The following is a 21,187-nucleotide window of genomic DNA, read 5'->3' on the forward strand; positions in this document are numbered from 1 at the left end:
GGCTTAGTGTCAACACAGGGAGAGAGCTAGGGACTTATTTCATCTCTGAGAGATGGTTTAAAACAGGAGGGCAACTCGGCACCTAATTGAGGCTAGTAAGACAAGAACGGAGGTGTGACTTAAGCGTCAGTTAGTTTTTGGGGAGAGCTTAATCGGAGGAAGAGCTATGCAACTTGGCATCTAAACAAATAGAAACTTAACACAGAGCCTGATCCTTAGCAGTGAATACAACTTCTCAATGCAGCTTCTTAATTTTCATATAGGCTCTCTATCAGCTGAGTTATGTGTTTGGGTATTCCCAAACACATAACTCAGCATTATGGGGTAAAGATCTAGAACAACTGCTTATGCCTACAGGGAATTCAGGAAACGTCTAAAAACATATCTGTTCCTGAAGTATCTAGGCAACTGACCCATACAACGCTTTCTCTTCAATAACTATTCCCTTGAGCTGTTAATCACTATCTTTCACCTCTGTTAAGTTCAATCAATTTGTACCATCTTTTAATCTTTGTAAACCGCATAGAACTTCACGGTCTTGCGGTATATAAACTGTTATTATTATTAGCACTAGAGATTTCCATAGTTTATTGTGATCCACACAGTGAAAAGCTTTGCTGTAGTCGATGAAGCAAAGATTTAGGGATTTTGGTACTCTGCTCTTCTCCAATATCCATCTAACATTGGCAATAATGTCTCTTGTTCCTAAAAAGAATAGCACTGGAATTGTGCCTCTGGAGGTGCTTTACAGCGCCTAATGCCAAGGTAGGTGTGGCTAACACCAGAAGTGGCAATAGGCATTGGAAAGCACCTGCGTAGGTGTGATACACATCAAAGGTAGGTACCAAAAATGTAGGTCTTGAAAATCCCAGCCTATATTTCCAGCACCTACCTTTGCCAAAGGAGTGATTCTCTAAACTGCGCTATCACATGATTGACATGCAATCAGCAGCCACTGACAATGGCACTGTTTAGAGAATCTGAGCCCTACTGCCTCCTGCATTATGCAGTTAGTGCATGCGAATTAGTGTGTTAGCTGGATAACATTTGCATGACCATTTCCCACGCATGACACAACCCCTGCTAAAAAAATTACAAAAAAAACCCCTAACACACAATTAGTGCACATCGACAGACAAATTACATGAAAACATTTTGCGGTATGAACAGTTTAGCTCCAGGTTATGGGCTATCTTTATTGTCATCTAAGACATCTAAGTCTTTATACTTAGTGGACAAACTTGCTTTAGTGTTATCTAATGCTGCAAATATTCACACTAAGATGTTCCTATTTGATTCAATCTGGCCCTGAATAGTGTCCCAAATATATTTGTATTCAGCCGAACAGTGCTTTAAATTCAAATACGAATAATCCGGTGTTCTACTGAAATAAACACGTGATCTCTGATTTCATATTGCTCCTTTTATTATTTATGTTAAAAGCTCAATACCCATTACAGTAGACTCTCTGTTAACTGGAATTCAAGCAACCAACAAAAAATAATCAAAGAAATACTGTAATACTTTACATAAAAATGAAAATAAAATCAATTTCTGGCAGAAATTTAAGTATAAACTTGGCACGCCACACTTTGCTTACCACATGTCCGATAGTTTGTCTGGAACGGTTTATAGTATGGCTTAGTATGGTGTATAGTATTAGTTAAAGGCCTATTTTTAATACTAACTGAAACAACCAGAAACTACATTTATCTGGCATCCATCAATCTCCATTGGTGTCAGTTAACTGAAAGTCTACTATATTCATAGTCAGCCAAATAATATTTTTCATTATTCGTATTCAGCCGAATAGTAAAAGATGCTATTTCATAACTAAGTACTCTAGAATACAATAATTTTCCATTGAACATAAGATACACCAGTTATCTTGCTTTTCAAACCTCTGTTAAAACTATTTTATTTAATAGATTCTTGGTATTATAAAGGTTATTACTATTATTTCTAAAGAGCTACCAGATGCATGCAGCACTGTACATTAAACATGCAAGAGACGGTCCCTGCTCAAAAGAGCTTACAATCTAATTATGACAGACATAGAGGACAAAGGTAAATTTATACATGATACTTAGGTGGGAATTACAAGGGACTTAAGAGATAGAGTAGTAAGAGAGAATGACAACAGATATGGGTGCTTTACAAGTTGGCAGGGTAGGACTTAAAGGAAGCTTCAAAAAAGTTGGCTTTCAGACTGGACTTGAAGACTACCAGAGATGGGGCTTGATGCACTGAGTCAGGCAGCTTGTTCCAGGCACATAAGAATATAAGAGTCAAGAACATAGTGCAGCAAGGTAGAAGGGACAGAGTCAGGAGTTGGCAGTGGAGGAGAAGGGTATCAACATGAGAGACTCACTCGATGAACAAAGTTTCCAGGGCAGAGTATACGGAAAGACAAGAGAGGAGAGATACTGAGGAGCTTGAGTACATGATTGTAAAACCGCTTAGATAACCTTGATAGGTGGTATATAAAATCCTAATAATAAACTTAAAACTAGGAGCTGCAGAATGAATAATACAGTCAACTCCACCTAAGTGCATAAGTCAATGCACCTAAACTCCGGATAATTGCAATTCTGATAAGCACACAATTCACTTATGCGCACTGATGTTATAGGTCCCACCTCTATGCTTTCACATTACGTTCTCTCTGGTTAAAAGCAATTATGTTCTCACATTGATGAGCTGCATGTTTTGGATCAGCATTCTAGGCCTGGTCAGGTGTTTGAACTTTCGAAACTGCACCATGGCGTCTCTTGGAGAAAAACCTTTGTCTATGTCTGGTCAAAAGTCATTGTCTCTGGCTGAACATGTCCACCATGCTGGACAAAAGTAATTGTCTTTGGTTGAACGTGTCAATGTCTTAAAAGAGACTTGACCAACGGGAGAGTCAGGTCTCTACTGCAAAACATTACAGCATTCATCCTAGCCAGATTTCTCGGATTTACTAAAAAAAAGCAAGCCATATTGAAAGACTGGCAAAACAGCAATCCTACCAGGAAACGGAAAAGAATTGGGAAAGCTGGAGGCGTTGAACAGGGGTTGCTGCAATGGTTTGCTGAAGCTAGAAGTTGTCAACTAGCAATCAGTGGACCTCTGCTGATAGAGAAAGCAGCACAGCTATCTGAAGAACTGGGCATAGAATACTTCAAAGCTACAAACGTATGGCTGGAGAGGTTGGAAGGTTCGTAATGGCATAAAATTTAAGAAGCAGCATGGCGAAAAACAAGACGCTAATGAGTTTGGTGCAGAAAGATGGGTCATGGAAGTGTTGCCATCAGTCACTGGTGGATATGAACCATGCAACGTTTTCAACGTCGATGAGACGGGCCTGTACTGGCGTGCCATCCCTGATGGAACATTGGCTTTCAAACATAGCAAAACTGTTGGCTTCAAGGTGCCTAAAGAACAATTGACATTTCTGGTCAGTTGCAATATGGACGGTAGTGAAAAGCTTGAGCCACTGGTGATTGGGAAGAATCGAAATCCTTGGTGCTTCAAAAACATTAAACGACTGCCTGTTGAATATGAAAGCAACAAAAATGCATGGATTACGGTGACACCATGGATTGAATGGTTGCAGAAGCTTGACAATTCTGATGAGAAGGTGTAGGAGACACATTATATTGCTGTGTGATAACTGTGCAGCACACAGCAATGACGTACGACTAACCAACATCAAACTCGTGTTTCTGCCACCAAACTCAACATCTTTGTTCCAACTGATGGACCAAGGGATAATTGCCAACTTCAAATGTCATTACAGGTCGCTCAACCTAAGATATGTGATGGCGGTGATTGATGCAAGCACAGAATCCAGCCCCCGAGCTGCTGAGCTCGTGAGAAAAATGATGGTGCTCGACTCTCTTCACATGGTACAGGAGACGTGGAGTCGAGTCTCATCATCAACTATTTCAAATTGCTATCGACGGGCGAGCTTCACTCTGAGGATACAACTGAAGATGACACTTTGTCCATTGAATTCCCAGTTGGACTCTTGCCACAAGAGTTTGAGCTGTATGTCGCTGTTGACAACGATGTGCCCACATCATCTGATAACACTAATTCCGATATCTGTACAGTCATAAAGGACACTGCAGACAACCAAGAGTCTGATGATGATGGGGATACTGTTGCGGTCATCACGACTAATGAAACACCTGCAGAGATTGTTTCCTTCTCAGATGCGCTGAAGTCCCTACACACACTGCATTGTTATCTGGAGATAAATGGATGTCATGACTATGGCCAGTTTTACAGCATCAGTAGTCAGATACAAAGCCTGGATCGTGCAATCTGCATGCAGAAAACAATGACTGATTATTTCAGTAGAATGTTGGTTTAAAAAAAGATTTACAGTGTATTGCATTAGATGGAACAGTGCTGATTCTAAAACTGAACCATGTAGAATTGTTTTACGTGTGTGTTTTTTTACTGAATAAAAGTTTTATTGCATTTGACTATAGCATACTATGATTTTTCATGACTAATAAGTGGTACTCCGATTAAGCACACATTCCGTTTAAGTGCACATCACAGTCCGGAGGCCTTTCACTTAAGCGGAGTCGACTGTACACTTGTAGGTTAGTAAGATATGTTTGAACTGTATGTGGAAATGAACAGGGAGCCAGTGAAGTGGTTTGAGGAGAGGGGTAACATAACCATAATGACATTGGTAGAATATGAAGTGTGCAGTAAAATTCTGAACAGATTGAAGGGGAGAGAGATGGCTTAGTCCAGGCAAGAGGTGATGAGAGCGTGGATGAGGGTCTTGGCAGCTTGCTCAGAAAAGAAAAGCCAGATTTTAGCAATGTTGTAATGTAGAGAAAGAAACAAGTTTTGAAGATCTGTTTGATATGTGAAGAGAAGGAAAGAGACGAGTCAAAGATGACTCCAAGATTGCAAGCCGATGAGACAGGGAGGATAAAAGCATTATTCACCGAAATAGAGAATGAAGAAAGGGGAGAGGCAGATTTCGGAGGAAAGATAAGAAGTTTAGTCTTGGACATATTTAATTTTAGATGATGGTGAGACATCCAAGTAGTGATGTCAGACAAGCAGGCTAATACTCAGGTTTGGATTTCTGTAGAAATTTCAGGTGTAGAGAGGTAGATTTGTGAGTCATCAGCATGCAGGTGGTACTGGAAGCCATGGGAAGAGACCATGTCACTACCTTCTTTCGCAAATTGCACTGGTTGCCAGTGGAGGCCCAGATTAAGTCTATTTGGTCTTACCCCTAGTTAGTTTATGAATTCATTTTTACCTGCCACTAGTAAACACACTAGACGCTCACATGCCACTTTCATTTTTCCAGGTAAATTTTGAAAATTCCACCAACATCTCTTATCCTACCAGGCAGCGTCCTGGGACAAAGACTTACATTTCCTAATTACGACTTCCAGCACTTATTTAGATTTCAGGAGGCATTTGAAAACATATCTGTTTACTAAGTATATAGGAAACTAAGTCATCTCATTCAATTGTAACAACTTTTCTTTTGTGCTTCAAGGTCCTGCGGTATATAAGCAGAATGTTATGTTATGTTATTAGGGCACAAAGGGTAGATGAAAAAAAAGAAGAGCCCAGGACAGAGCCTCGAGGTATGCCAACTGATAGCAGGATGACGGTGGAGAAGGATCCTCTAGAGCTTACGCTAAAAGTGTGATGGGAAAGATAAGAAAAAAACCCCACATGAGATAACAGAGCCCTGAAACCCAAGCAAGGACAGCTTATCGATAAGTAGGCGGTGATCTACTTTGTCCTAGGATAAGCAACATAAAATCTGTTTTACTTCTTGGGATTGTGCCAGGTACCTATGAACTGGGTTGGCCACTGTTAGAAACAGGATACTGGGTTTCATGGACTTTGGTCTGTCCCAGTATGGCAGTTCTTAGATAGATCAAGGAAGATGAGGATGGAGTAGAGGCCTTTGGATTTGGCCAGGAGGAGGTCATTGGAGACTCTAGCAAGGGAGTTTCCATAAAAAGAAAAGGGCAAAGTCTGATTGAAGTGGGTTGAGGATAGCTCAAGACAAAAAAAGTCAAGACAACAGTGGTGAACAGCATGTTCAAGTATCTTGGATAAGAAGGGGAGGATGATGATGGGATGATAATTGGAAGGGCAAGTAGAGTCCAGTAAGGTTTTTTTTCAAAAAAAAATGGTAAAACTATGGCATGTTTGAAGGCATCAGTCACAGTCACGGTGGAGAGCGATAGGTTGAGGATATGGGAGTAGGAGAGATGATGATCAATAGACAGGTGGGGATGGGATCAGAGGAACAGGTAGTGAGCTTGAAGGAAGAGAGAAATTGTGCAGTTTCATCTTCAGTAATTGGGGAGAAGGAAGAAAAGGAAGCAGGGGATGACAGAGGGTCAGCAGGGCAGATGGGAGAGAGAGAGAGACGGAGGCAATTCAATTGAGAACTCAAGGCTAATCTTGTGAACCTCGTCATGGATGGAGAGAAAGGGAAGGAGGAGTCAGAAGTGAGGGCACTTTGAGTAGAAAGTTGAGTGTGGCAAAGAAATGGTGAGGGTTGGATCCAAGAAAATCAGTCAAGCAGGTGAAGTAGGATTATTACTTACTCAATTGTTGCAATTCTATATTTATTTTAAAGGAACATTTTTAGATTATTTTATATATATATATATTTTATTATTATTTAATTTTTTTTCTTTTAGATTATCCTGTTTCTTTTTGTTTTCATGTGTGTTTTGTTTATAATTTTATTATGTACCATTCTGGAGTATTTTGAGATTTGTTATGCTCTCCCCCCTGTGAATAACACATTAGTCATCTCCTAGAACCATACCCACCAAAAATAGTCTGATTCCTAAATAGCATCTACCTTCAGTATCCACCAAACTTCTTCCTTCATTGTTAGGTAATTTTTCTTCTGTAACCCGTATACACTGATATTCTCCACTGTATCCTGTAAACACTTGATTCTTTGCTATGTAATTCTTTCGGAAAAATCCAGAAATCTTATAATTTGTAACTCTCTACCTTATCATGTAAAGTACATGAATCACTGTTACGTAATTCTCTCGGTAATGTCCAGATCTCTTCTAATCTGTAATCCGCCTAGAACCGCAAGGCACAGGCGGAATAGAAATCACTAATGTAATGTAATGTAATGTAATGTTCTGATGTTTGTGATCCATTTTGGATTTGATGGGAAATGGTGGAATAGAAGTACTGAGAGATATTTAACTTGAATTCAAGAGTCTCTCTTTATACACCCACATATACCATTAACTTTCCCAACTAATTTGTCATGCTGGATATCTTAAGGTCTTCTTTAGTCACTCTGTTACTTAGTACATAAATTAAAGCACAGTTAATTATTCCAGCTGACATGTCTATTCTGTTGCAGATTTTTCCTTGACTTTGTTATACACTATATTTATTTACATGCTGAATTTCTATACTGCTCTTTTTTGAATGTTTAAGGCACTCTGCAAACAGACACACTTTCTCTTCTAACCCTTCCTGAATGACATTTAAAAGGTCTGGGCCCAGCACAGATCCCAGTGGCATTCTAATGGTCACAGAGTGCACCCCACTGACCACCATTTTGGACCCAGCACTATCCCACAGAAGTGCATTCATTGATATCCATTCTGTGAACTTTGGTGCTCATCCAGTTTCTCACTCAGTTTAAAAGCTTTCTTCAGTTCCTAGACTTGCAAGCTCAACAGCCTTAGAAGTGCAGCAACATCAAAGTCTACTGAAATGCAGACAGATCTCATCTGGTGCCCCTCATGATTCATGATCCTGGTCAGCCAGATAAGCATCTTTGGTCAGATGTTTGATTTGTAAAACCAAGTTTTAGAGGATTCCTTCGGTGCATTTCCATTACTTTTCCCATCACTAAAAATAAGCTAATTGGTTTGTAGATTTCCACTTCTTCTTTGTTATACAGTATAGTGACAAGAGTATCACATACTAGTTATCCATATTTATATTCCACATATACAATTAAAAATGAATATATCCGGTTATAAAAGCAGCCCTGACTTGGATCTCTCTTGTAGCCACAGGAGCCTCCCTCACAGGAAGCAGGACACAGGACACAAAAGCTGGACTCCTGCTGCTAGCACAATAGTTTATGTTGACCGCAGGCGTGAACGGGCTCGGTATTTTCGACGCAGGAGAGAGGGACGAATTGGCTGCTTCCTGAATTTCTCCATGATTTCTTTAATCCTTGCCAGATTGTTTTTGCTGAGTGTGAAGTTGCACAGTGTGGCCCCTATTTCATAGTCTACAATGCAATTCATAGTAGAAGAATTATAGCCATCTGCACTGGCCGTCACTGCATAATCCCCAGGATTCAGAAGGCGCCAGTAATCTCCATCAGCTGCTGCAAATGTCCCAAAAAAAGAAAAGCATTATAGAATACACAGCTATCCAGCATGCATCCGAGGCACACAAATAAACTTGACTATGCAAAAACAATAGAGAGTGAATAGGCAAATATCAGAAAATAAAAAAAACACAGCTACTGAGATCAAAATCTAAGAGTTCTTTCAAAACAACAGCAATTCTTACAAAAGCAAAAACATAAAAGTAGAGAAAAGACCTCAGTCAAAATTCCACAGCTACTAGGAGCGTATGGCATAGTGGTTACAGTTACAGCCTCAGTACCCTGAGGTTGTGGGTTCAAACCCCATGCTACTCCCTGTGACCCTGGTAAAGTTACTCAGGCCCGAATTCTGTAACCGGCGTCTTTGTTGGCAGCTGCCGATCATGTGTCAATCACACGACAGAACCGGGTACAGAATCGCACCTCCAGCAAAGGTAGGCATTGAAATGTAGGCCAGTTAGAGAATCTGGACCATAATCCTCCACTGCCCCAGGTACATTAGATAGATTGTGAGCCCATTGGGAAAAGTACCTGTAAGTTGTATAACTACAAAGGTCCCAACCCCCTTTGTACAGATTCCTAGTCGTGTCACTATTCTCTTCACATAAACTTTCAATATGGGAGACTCAAAATATCTTTGAAACAATTATTTTAAACAGAATACTTGCTGTCAGTTTGCTCATCTTGTGAAGTCTGGTCAGACTGCCAAATTTTCCCAACAGGAACACTCTGTTTCGCTTCAGGGGATTCACCAGCTAATCTTCATCTCAAGGCTGCTTCCAGAATGGTTTAACGAGGCAGGAGCAATGTTGCACGGAGTGGCGAGTGTGGGCTCTGACTCCTTGTTGGGAAAACTGGATGGACCATGCAGATCTTTATCTACTCTCCTTTACTGTGTTACACAGTTCCATGCCGCTGTACCGGGCAACAGTGCACCCTCACCTGGAGTACTGCGTCCAGCACTGGTCGCTGTACATGAAGAAAGACATGGTACTATTCGAAAGGGTCCAGAAAAGAGCGACTAAGATGGTTAAGGGGCTGGAGGAGTTGCCGTATAGTGAAAGATTAGAGAAAGTGGGCCTTTTCTCCCTCAAACAGAGGCGATTGAGAGGGGACATGATTGAAACATTCAAGGTACTGAAGGGAATAGACTTAATAGATAAGGACAGGTTGTTCAACCTCTCCAAGGTAGGGAGAACGAGAAGGCACTCTCTAAAATTGAAAGGGGATAGATTCCGTATAAACGTAAGGAAGTTCTTCTTCACCCAGAGAATGGTAGAGAACTGGAACGCTCTTCCGGAGTCTGTCATAGGGGAAAACACCCTAAAGGGATTCAAGACAAAGTTAGACAAGTTCCTGCTGAATTGGAACATACTCAGGTAGGGCTTGTCTCAGTTAGGGCGCTGGTCTTTAACCAGAGGGCCGCCGCGTGAGCGGATTGCTGGGTAAGCAGCAGCGGCAGTTCTTATGTTCTTAAACGGGAATGTGTAGTAACTGTACAATTTTTGACCAAGGTTTTTTTTCTTCAAATGTTTCAGGGGGGTTGCTTTTGCTTTTTGTTGTTGCCTTAGTAAGAATCTATATTATTTGAGAGTAGCTGTGTTTTTGATGGATAAAAATAAACCTAATTCACCAAACCATTTCATGCAAGTTCATATTGTAATATATAGGATATACCAAAGTAAAATCAAAAAGCCTACCTAATTTATATCATAATAAATCAATAAAATAATGGTCATTCAGCAAAAGACACAATGGAAGAAACAATTATTTAGCCAGTCACACACACAAATCCTATAGTAGCACTTGCTTATCCACTCCTAGAACCCCTGTTACTCTATCTTAGGGTTACCAGATGTCTGGATTTCCGTTTTAAGGACATGTCCGGGGGGTTCAGATGGCTTTTCAAAACCCGGCACTTTGGGTTTTGAAAAGCTTCTATCAAATCGTCATTGGGTAGCGGATTGAAGGCGCGACTGGGGCATGACAGGGTGGGGATGGGTGGAACTAGGTGAGCCTGAGGGCGGGTCTAGAGGGTCCGGATTTTCCAAACAGAAAATCTGGTAACCCTACTCTATCTTATTTGTCTACTGTATATGCTTTACCTCTGCTGTCTGCTCTGCTGTTTTAATGTGTACTGCAGTGACACTAACTGTTGTTTAAATATTTTTACTGCTTTGTCTATTGCATTATTAAAAATCCTACTAAATAAATAAATAACACAGGCCAACAAAAAAATTATTTTTCTTGGTGACTTGGGTTTTTGACCTGTTCCTGAAGTTATTTGGGGCGCTGATTCAGAAAATTGCATTGGATAGACCACATCAGCTCTAGTTTCTTAGATATGGTCATGGGATAGTAGATATGCCTTCAGGATAGTAGAGACAAACATGAACATTTGGCAAAAATAGATTGGCCTCTGAAAGAATATATGGTGGTTGGAGAACAAAATGTAATCAATGAACCTTTGATAGCACAAGATAGAATCCTACTGCCACCACTACATATAAACCTAGGCCTGATGAAACAATTTGTAACGGCTTTGAATAAAGACAGTTCATCTATTGAATACATAGAGGGGCATAATCAAAAGGAACATCCATGTCTGTTTTCGTCCAAGTCGCAAGTCGTCCAAAGTAAAAAACAGCTTAGGACACATTTTCGAAAAATACATCCAAATCTTTTTTCGTTTTGAAAATCGTCTAACTATACGTCCTGCCGATCTGATCGTCCAAACCACTAAATCATCCATCTTTATACCACATTTTCGTCCAACTTTTTCTCCAAGTCAAAAACGCCTAGAACAAGCCCTGTTGGACGTGGGAGGGGTCTGCAAAGTGATGGACTGAACAGCCAGACATGGCACCTAAATAGTGGGGTACCTCCAAGACAACTGGACAGACCTCCAAGACAACCGGAAGACATGGACGCAGAATTAATTGAAGACATAGAGAATATAACTCTAAGGGGCGACACTGTACTGCTAGGGGACTTCAACATGCCTGATGCAGACTGGAACACATTTTCGGCAACAACCAGCAGCAGCAGGAGGCTTTTGACCTCCATAAAAGGAGTACATCTCAGACAGATGGTAAAGGAGCCCACTAGGGCCCAGGCGATCCTAGACCTGGTACTCACCAACGGGGAAAGCGTCTCAGAGGTCTCGGTAGGAGATACGCTAGCCTCCAGCGACCATAACATGGTATGGTTCAACCTTGGGAAAGGGTCCCCTAAATCAATTACAAAAACAAAGGTGCTCAAATTCCGGGGCACCGACTTCGCATGCATGGGAGATTTCGTTCATCAGATGCTGCAGGACCAAGCAGAGACCGGCAATGTGGAAACTATGTGGTCGTACCTGAAATCATCCATACACGAAGCAACTAATCGCTACATAAAATCAGTAGATAAACGACAAAGAAACAACAAACCCCAATGGTTCACTGAAGAGATCTCGCACCTCATTAAGGAGAAGAAAAAAGCATTTCTTTCCTACAAACGTACGCAGAGAAGAGAAACTAAAGTAGAATATAAGACCAGATCTGCAGCGGTTAAAACAGCAGTTAGGGAGGCCAAACTTCGAGTGGAAGAAACTCTGGCAAAAAACATTAAAAAAGGGGACAAATCCTTCTTTAGGTATATCAGCGATAGGAAAAGGAACACAGACGGTATAGTACGCCTTAGACAACCGGACGGAAACTACGCGATGGCGGATTCAGAAAAAGCAGAACTACTAAATGAATATTTCTGCTCAGTCTTCACCTGCGAAGCACCGGGACACAGACCACAGTTGATGATAAAACAAGACGTGGATGACCCGTTTCAGAATTTTGTGTTCACACCTGGGGACGTCTACAACGAACTGGCAAGGCTAAAGGTAAACAAGGCCATGGGACCGGACAATTTACACCCAAGAGTGCTCAGAGAATTGAGAGATGTTCTGGCGGAACCGTTGGCAGTGCTCTTCAATCTCTCACTAAGTACGGGGAAAGTTCCGTTAGATTGGAAAACAGCCAACGTCGTTCCTCTACATAAAAAGGGTTGCAAGGCTGAGGCTGCGAACTATAGACCGGTAAGCCTCACCTCAATAGTGTGTAAACTCATGGAAACACTAATTAATTATAAATTAGATACGATCCTGAACGAGGAAGATCTCCGGGATCCCAGCCAACATGGATTCACCAAGGGTAGGTCATGCCAGTCCAATCTAATCAGCTTCTTTGACTGGGTAACAAGAAGACTGGACTCAGGAGAGTCCTTGGACGTCATGTACCTGGACTTCAGCAAAGCGTTTGACAGCGTCCCACACCGCAGGCTGCTGAACAAGATGAAATCGATGGGATTAGGAGAGACTCTAACTGCATGGGTTAAAGATTGGCTTAGTGGCAGACTTCAGAGGGTGGTGGTTAACGGTACCCTCTCTAAAATGTCGGAGGTGACTAGCGGAGTGCCACAGGGTTCAGTCCTGGGCCCACTCCTCTTCAACATATTCATTGGGGATCTGACTCAAGGGCTTCAAGGCAAAGTAACCTTATTCGCTGATGACGCCAAACTATGCAATATAGTAAATGGCTATAATCTACAGGATGCTATGGAGCAAGACCTGCATACTTTAGAAAGTTGGTCCTTGAACTGGCAGCTGGGCTTCAACGCCAAGAAATGTAAGGTCATGCATCTCGGTAACGGAAATCCTTGCAGAACTTACACCCTGAATGGAGAAACTTTAACCAGGACTATGGCAGAACGAGACTTAGGAGTAATCATCAGTGCTGACATGAAAGCAGCCACTCAAGTGGAGAAGGCTTCATCTAAAGCACGGCAGATGATAGGTTGTATCAAGAGAAGCTTCGTCAACATGAAACCTGAAGTTATGATGCCATTGTACAGAGCCATGGTGAGACCTCATCTGGAATACTGTGTGCAATTCTGGAGGCCACATTACTGTATGGATGTGCTCAGAATTGAATCGGTTCAGCGGATGGCCACCAGGATGGTCTCGGGGCTAAAGGGTCTCCCGTATGAAGAAAGACTGAGCAAATTGCAGCTCTACACTCTCGAAGAGCGTAGGGAGAGGGGAGACATAAGAACATAAGAACATAAGCAGTGCCTCCGCCGGGTCAGACCATAGGTCCATCCTGCCCAGCAGTCCGCTCCCGCGGCGGCCCGAACAGGTCACGGCCTGTCTGAGTCACCAGAAGGGGCCCCCTTGCCACCTTGGTTTCCCATTGAGTCCTATTTTCCCATCGAAGTCCTAACCCTCCGGTCTTGCACATGCACGACCTGGTTGGATTTCTATACTTATTACCTAGTTAGCTTTCTATACCTGTGTTACATCCCAGCACCTCTCTCAGTATCCCACGATCCCCCTATCCCTCAGGAATCCGTCCAATCCCTGTTTGAATCCTTGTACCGTACTCTGCCTGATCACTTCCTCCGGTAGCGCATTCCAAGTGTCCACGACCCTTTGTGTGAAAAAGAACTTCCTTGCATTTGTTCTGAACCTATCTCCCTTCAGTTTTTCCGAATGCCCCCTCGTGCCTGTTGACCCCTTCAGCCTGAAGAATCTGTCCCTATCCACCCTCTCTATGCCCCTCATGATCTTGAATGTCTCTATCATATCTCCCCTGAGCCTCCTTTTTTCCAGAGAGAAGAGCCCCAGCCTATCCAACCTCTCGGCGTACGGGCAGTGTTCCAGCCCTCTTACCAGTTTCGTTGCTCTCCTTTGGACTCTCTCGAGTACCGCCATGTCCTTCTTGAGGTACGGCGACCAATATTGAACGCAGTATTCTAGATGTGGACGCACCATCGCTCGATACAATGGCATGATGACTTCCCGCGTCCTGGTTGTTATGCCCCTCTTTATGATGCCCAGCATCCTGTTGGCTTTTTTCGAGGCTGCTGCGCACTGTGCAGATGGCCTCAGTGATGCATCCACCAGCACACCCAAGTCTCTCTCAAGACTGCTGTCTCCCAACAATGCCCCTCCCAATTTGTAGTTGAACAACGGGTTCTTTTTCCCTATATGCATGACCTTGCATTTTTCCACGTTAAAGCGCATTTGCCATTTGTTTGCCCAGTCTTCCAGCTTGTCCAGGTCCCTTTGCAGGTCCTCACACTCCTCCCTGGACCTAACTCTGCCGCACAGTTTGGTATCGTCTGCAAATTTTATAACCTCGCACTTTGCCTCCTTTTCCAGGTCATTGATAAATATGTTGAAAAGTAACGGCCCCAGCACCGATCCCTGTGGCACACCGCTCGTGACTCCCCGCCAGTCAGAGTATTGTCCCTTTACTCCGACCCTCTGCAGTCTACCCGACAACCAGTGCTCGATCCATCTGTGCACATCCCCTCCCACCCCGTGGTTCCACAGCTTCCTAAGCAGCCTTTCATGTGGCACCTTGTCGAAAGCCTTTTGAAAATCAAGGTAAATGATGTCTATAGGTTCCCCATTGTCCACCCGACTGCTTATTCCCTCAAAGAAGTACAGAAGGTTCGTTAAGCATGACCTTCCCTTACAGAATCCATGCTGGCTTGTTCTCAGTAGGCCATATCTCTCGATGTGCTCGCAAATACCGTCCTTGATCATAGCTTCCACCATCTTCCCTATAACTGAAGTCAGGCTCACCGGCCTGTAGTTCCCGGGGTCACCCCTCGATCCCTTCTTGAAGATAGGTGTGACATTCGCCAATTTCCAGTCCTCTGGTACCTCTCCAGTTTTCAAGGATAGGTTGCAAACATGCTGGATTGTGCCCGCTATTTCTTGTCCTAGTTCTTTCAGAACCCTTGGGTGGATCCCGTCCGGGCCCGGCGATTTGCCGCATTTTAACCTGTCTATCTGCTTGAGGACATCCTCCTTACTTACCTCTATGTGTTCTAATTTTTCAGCCTGTTCCCCACTCATGAGCTCCTCTGAGTCCGGTATATTAGATGTGTCTTCTCTCGTGAAAACCGACGAGAAGAACGTGTTCAACCTCTCAGCTACCTCTTTATCCTCCTTAATCACTCCCTTCCTATCCCCATCGTCCAACGGCCCCACCTCCTCTCTCGCTGGTCGCTTCCCCTTTACGTAACTGAAGAATGCCTTGAAGTTTTTCGCCTCCCTGGCCAGCCCCTCTTCGTATTTCCCTTTTGCTTTTCTAACTTCTCGGTGGCATTCCTTTTGGCATTTCCTGTGCGCCTGGTGATTTTCCTCCGTTGGGTCCTTTTTCCATCTCCGAAAGGACACTTTCTTGTCGTTTATTGCCCTCTTTACTTCTGTTGAGATCCAAACTGGGTCCTTTGACCGCTTGTTCTTGCCGCCTTTCCTGAAACTTGGGACGTACATTCTTTGTGCTTCCTGCAGGGTGTCCCTGAATAGGGTCCAGGCGCTTCCTACAGTCTCCATCCTAAGGATGTTTTTGAGCTTCCTCCCCACCATTTCCCTCATAGCAACATAGTTCCCTTTCCTGAAGTTGAGCGCAGTTGTTGCGGTCCTCCTTACTGTGGGTGTCCCCCTTTCTAATGTGAATCGGATCGCGTTGTGGTCACTGTTGCCTAGTGGTCCTCCCACTTCTACCCCTTTTGCAGGCCCCTCTAATCCGTTTAGGCCCCTCTAATCCGTTGGCTCCCTTCTTCTTAAAGGAGGAGCCCGGGCCCGATGCAACCTATGACGCGGGTGGGGGGGGGGCGGAGCTAAGTACATCACGGGACGGATCGAGGTGGAAGATGATATCTTTCTTCTCAAGGGACCCTCGACCACAAGAGGACATCAGCTCAAACTCAAGGGAGGGAAGTTTCGTGGAGACGCCAGGAAGTTCTTCTTCACGGAGAGAGTGATTGAGCATTGGAACAAGCTTCCAGTGCAGGTGGTCGAGGCACGCAGCATCCTAGACTTCAAGAACAAATGGGATACCTATGTGGGATCCCTACGAGGTCATGCTAAGGGATAGGGTCACTAGGACTTGAATGAGCGGGTCAGTAGAGTGACAGTATAATTACAATTATACTTTAGGGGGTCAGTAGACTTAAGAGGGTGGGTAAATAGTGTGGGCAGACTTGATGGGCTATAGCCCTTATCTGCCGTCATCTTTCTATGTTTTCTATGTTTCTATGTTTACCTTACAGGGCACTGCTGTGAACTTCACAAAAAGGGTGCCATGTCTTGATCTCACTACAGCTCCCTTATAGGTCATGGTGAGCCCCCCAAACCACCCCAATAATCCCCTAGACCCACTTATCTACCACCCCAATAGCCCTTATGGCTGCAGGAGCCACTTCTATGCCAGTACAAAAGGGTTTTGGGGGTGTATAGGGGAGTGCACATGTTTCAATATCAATGCAGTGATTACAGGGGCTTATGGGCATGGGTCCTCCTCTCCATGGGTCCCTAATCCACCCCCAAGACGGCTTAAGATGCCTCTGTGCAGCACGACTAGGCTTTCCTATGCCAGGCTGCCAGGTGATGATGGTCTGGAGGCTGAATTTTCAAGTTGTGATTAATATTTTTAGGGGGGTGGGTCGGTGATCACTGGGGTAGTGTGTGTGGGGGTCTGTATTATGTGTTTGCAGTGCTTATCTGGTGACTTTAGGTGGGTTTTTGTGACTTAGATCATGTTTTAAATGTATAACTTTCAGTTATACATGTAGTACGACTAAATCTAAGCCAGCCCACAACCTGCCCAACTCCCGCCCTCGACACTCCTCCTGACATGCCCCGTTTAGCTCTGGTTGTTCAGCAGCTCTGTGAAGGCCTAGATCGTTTAGAAATACGTCAAAATCCCGGTTTTATTATCGGCACTTGGACATATTTTGACAATGTTAGTCCAAGTGCCGACTTAAGCCAGTTTTGGGTAGTTTTTCTCTTTCGATTATGAGCCCCATAGCGCATATGTTACCTGGACAATGATCCTTGTATGAATATGTAACAACCAGATGATGGAGTTAGGGCTGACATGAGTTGGCAACATTTTACTGCTCCTGATTTGACACTTTTTTGTAAACTATTTAGTAGATAATATACACAATCCAACTGTCAATTACATAACTTTCCACTTAACATTCTGAAGAATGCTTCTTTTACTTTTAAAGCAGATCTTTTTAAATGGATCACTTTTTCTTTGAGAGAGGGGTTGTTTCAAAAGGAGATAGGTCATATTCTAGTAACACTGATTATAAAAACAACCCTAAAGAATTATTACTATTGATTCTAATTATAGACCTGTTGCCAGTATTCCGCTATTTACAAAGCTATTAGAAGAATTAGTTAAGAGGAGACAAGATGGCCACTCTGTAGTGAGGACACTGAGTCGTATTCTCCTGTTGTGTGTGATTTTCCTGCCCATTTTTGGGCTAAACCTGCTGGTGATATGCCAAAAAGACGAGGCAGAGCAGCTGCTTCAGCCCGCCAGCCAGGATCAGCCTCAACGAAACAGGAGGAGATAACTCGTTTCCTTACATCTTCGCCATGGGGCGAACCAGCTGAGCTGAATCGGAGGGAAATTTCGGCTCTTGGGAGCAAAGTCTTGCTTAGCCCTGTGGGACCTGCACCTCCTCTGTACCGTGAGACTGGGGAATAGTGGCAGCTCCATAGGGACGGACAGCTTTACCAATGGAGCTGGAGGGCTTGCCGATTCCTCAGGTTTCCTTGGCGGGAACAACTTTTTCAGAGCAAGCTGCTGAGATTTTTAATGAGTGAAGGACGTATTTCATCAGTCCTTCCTCTGGTAAGACCTGGTAAGACTTTGCTCCCAAGAGCCGAAACACTAATTAAAAGCAAATTGGACACGATCTTGAATGAAGGGAATCTTCGGGATCCCAGTCAGCATGGATTCACCAAGGGTAGGTCCTGCCAATCCAATCTCATCAGCTTCTTTGACTGGGTAACAAGAAAGTTGGACTTGGGAGAGTCTTTGGACGTCGTGTACCTGGACTTCAGTAAAGCTTTTGACAGTGTCCCACACTGCAGGCTGCTAAGCAAGATGGAATCGATGGGGTTAGGAGAGATACTAACTGCATGGGTCAATGATTGGCTGAGTGGCAGACTTCAGAGGGTGATGGTTAATGGTACCCTCTCTAAAACATCAGAGGTGACCAGTAGAGTGCCGCAGGGCTCGGTCCTGGGGTCCACTCCTTTTCAACATATTCATAGGGGATCTGACTCAAGGGCTTCAAGGTAAAATAACACTATTCGCCGATGACGCCAAACTATGTAATATAGTAAGTGAATGCAGTTTACAGAATTATATGGCGCAGGACCTGCTTACATTGGAAAGTTGGTCCTCAACCTGGCAGCTAGGCTTCAATGCTAAGAAATGTAAGGTCATGCACTTCGGAAGCGTACTTCTTGAACGGAGAAACTTTAACTAGGACTTCAGCAGAACGAGATTTAGGAGTAATCATCAGTGCAGACATGAAAACTGCCAATCAAGTGGAGAAGGCTTCATCTAAGGCAAGGCAGATATTGGGTTGTATCAATAGAAGTTTCGTCAGCCGAAAGCCTGAAGTCATAATGCCATTGTACAGGGCCATGGTGAGACCTCATCTGGAGTACTGTGTGCAATTCTAGAGGCCACATTACAGTAAAGATGTGCGCAGAATTGAATCGGTTCAGCGGACGGCCACCAGGATGATCTCGGGGCTCAAGGGTCTCTCGTACGAAGAGAGACTGAACAAATTGCAGCTCTACACTCTCGAGGAACGTCAGGAGAGGGGAGACATGATCGAAACATTTAAGTACCTCACGGGACGTGTCGAAGTGGAAGATGATATTTTCTTTCTCAAGGGACCCTCGGCCACAAGAGGGCACCCGCTCAAACTCAGGGGCGGAAAATTTCATGGCGACACCAGAAAGTATTTCTTCACAGAGAGAGTGGTTGATCATTGGAACAAGCTTCCAGTGCAGGTGATCGAGGCAGACAGCGTGCCAGACTTTAAGAATAAATGGGATACCCATGTGGGATCCCTACGAGGGTCAAGATAAGGAAATTGGGTCATTAGGGCATAGACAGGGGGTGGGTAAGCAGAGTGGGCAGACTTGATGGGCTGTAGCCCTTTTCTGCCGTCATCTTCTATGTTTCTATGTTTCTATGAAAACACTTTAGAGTCTATTTGGACAGCGTTAGACTCTTTATATAAATTATGTGCAGGAACCTTACCACTGATGAATATTCAAGAACGGAGATTGGATAAACTTCAGGAAGAAATGAAGGTTCAGGGAGAAACAGTTAATATTCTTGACCAGCGAATTCAAACTTTGCAAGCCTCTCAGTCTACTATATTGCAGGATAGACTATTGTTTAGCCAGGAAAATGGAAAATTTTGAAAATTATATGAAAATGCTGAATCTTAGAATCCTTAATTTTCCTAAAGTGCTAGCAATATCTACCAAAGACTTAGGCCCTGATTCTACAAAGTGCGTCCCGATTTTAGGCAGCTGTAGGCATCCTACAGCTGTCTAAATCAGCCAATCAGGATGCATTTTTTTTAAAAAAATGCTCCCCAGGCAGGCCGCCTATATTGAAGGCGCCTCCGGGAGCCTAGGGAGGCCCGCAAGATGCCTAAGCTCGCCTAAGGGTCTTAGGCGGGCCTTAGGCGAACCTAGGTGGCCCTACGCGTCTCCCTAGTAGAGGAAGAGACGCTTAAAATGTAGGCCAGCAAAATGCTGTTCTACATTGTAAGTAGACGCGGCCGCTATACTTATGGCAGCAAGGGATCTCCCTGCTGCAATAAGTATAGCGGCCGCGGTTGCGGCCGCCTGTCCCATCGCCGGCAGGAGGATGCCCAATCCTCCTGCCGGAACCCCCCTGGAACCCCCTCCCCACCAAACTGGTAATTGCCGGCAGGAGGATGCCCAATCCTCCTGCCGGAAAGCCCGACGACCCTCCCCCCAAACTAACCTCCCTCCCCCAACTAACCTTTAAATGTTGGTCAGCTGGACGGGTCTTACTGCCGTCCAGCCGACAGGCCCGCCTCATGGAAATGAGACGGACCCGCCCCTTCCCCGCTAAATCTAAGGCCTGATTGGCCCAGGCTCTAGAAGCCTGGACCAATCAGGCCTTAGGCATAGCGGGCCGCCCATCCCCACTAATCCTAAGGCCTGATTAGTAATTTCAAAAATTGATTATTGTAATGCTCTATTCAAGGGAATTGCCCAAAATGAAATCAGACATATACAGATTATCCAAAATGCTTCAATTAAACTTATAATGAAAGCTAAGAAATTCGATCACATGACACCTCTCCTTAAGAAAGCACATTGGCTCCCAGTCGCTCACCGTATAATATATAAATTAAGTCTGCTAACTCTCAAATCTTTGCTATACAAAACTCCTGCTTTTATTCATAAATTACTGATTCCCTACACCTCAACAAAATTATTAAGGTCAAATGATCAACATCTACTAATAATTCCCTCACTTAATATTATTAATACACGGCAGCAATTCATTTTTTCTATCATAGCCCCCCAAACATGGAATTCCCTCCCTATTTATTTAAGGGAAGAACGCAATTTAGACAGATTTAAGAGCAAATTAAAAAGCTTTCTTTTTAAGGATGCATTTGATAGTTAGAAAGCCTGATTAGGAGCCTCATTTCAATTCCACTTCATAACTTCTCTGAAGTACATTGATCTCTCTCTTCCTATTGGTTTTTTCCCATAAGTGTCTTATTTACTATCAACAATTTGTATTTCTCCTCCAATCCTTTCCTTTTGTTTTAATATGTTTGTAAGGTTAGTCTTTAATATGTTTTGCAAGGTTGAGTTTTACCGGTTGTTTTGTTGCCCCCTAAAAATTTGTAATTTTATTGATATGTACATCGCTTAGAATTTTA

General features: G+C 43.6%; 1 protein-coding gene across 1 annotated transcript in view; it reads right to left on the reverse strand.

Annotated features, from left to right (window-relative positions):
* Window positions 1-1,464: 1,464 nt before the first annotated feature.
* The window catches only part of CPXM2 (carboxypeptidase X, M14 family member 2), a 258,848-nt gene continuing 239,125 nt past the window's right edge, over window positions 1,465-21,187 (reverse strand). The window contains exon 14 of the mRNA XM_033941873.1: window positions 1,465-8,374. Coding sequence (XP_033797764.1) covers window positions 8,121-8,374 — 254 coding nt within the window. The 3' untranslated portion in view covers window positions 1,465-8,120. The remainder of the gene's footprint in view (window positions 8,375-21,187) is intronic.

This window comes from Geotrypetes seraphini, chromosome 4 (assembly GCF_902459505.1).
Source record: "Geotrypetes seraphini chromosome 4, aGeoSer1.1, whole genome shotgun sequence".
In the NCBI taxonomy this organism is placed as follows: Eukaryota; Metazoa; Chordata; class Amphibia; order Gymnophiona; family Dermophiidae; genus Geotrypetes; species Geotrypetes seraphini.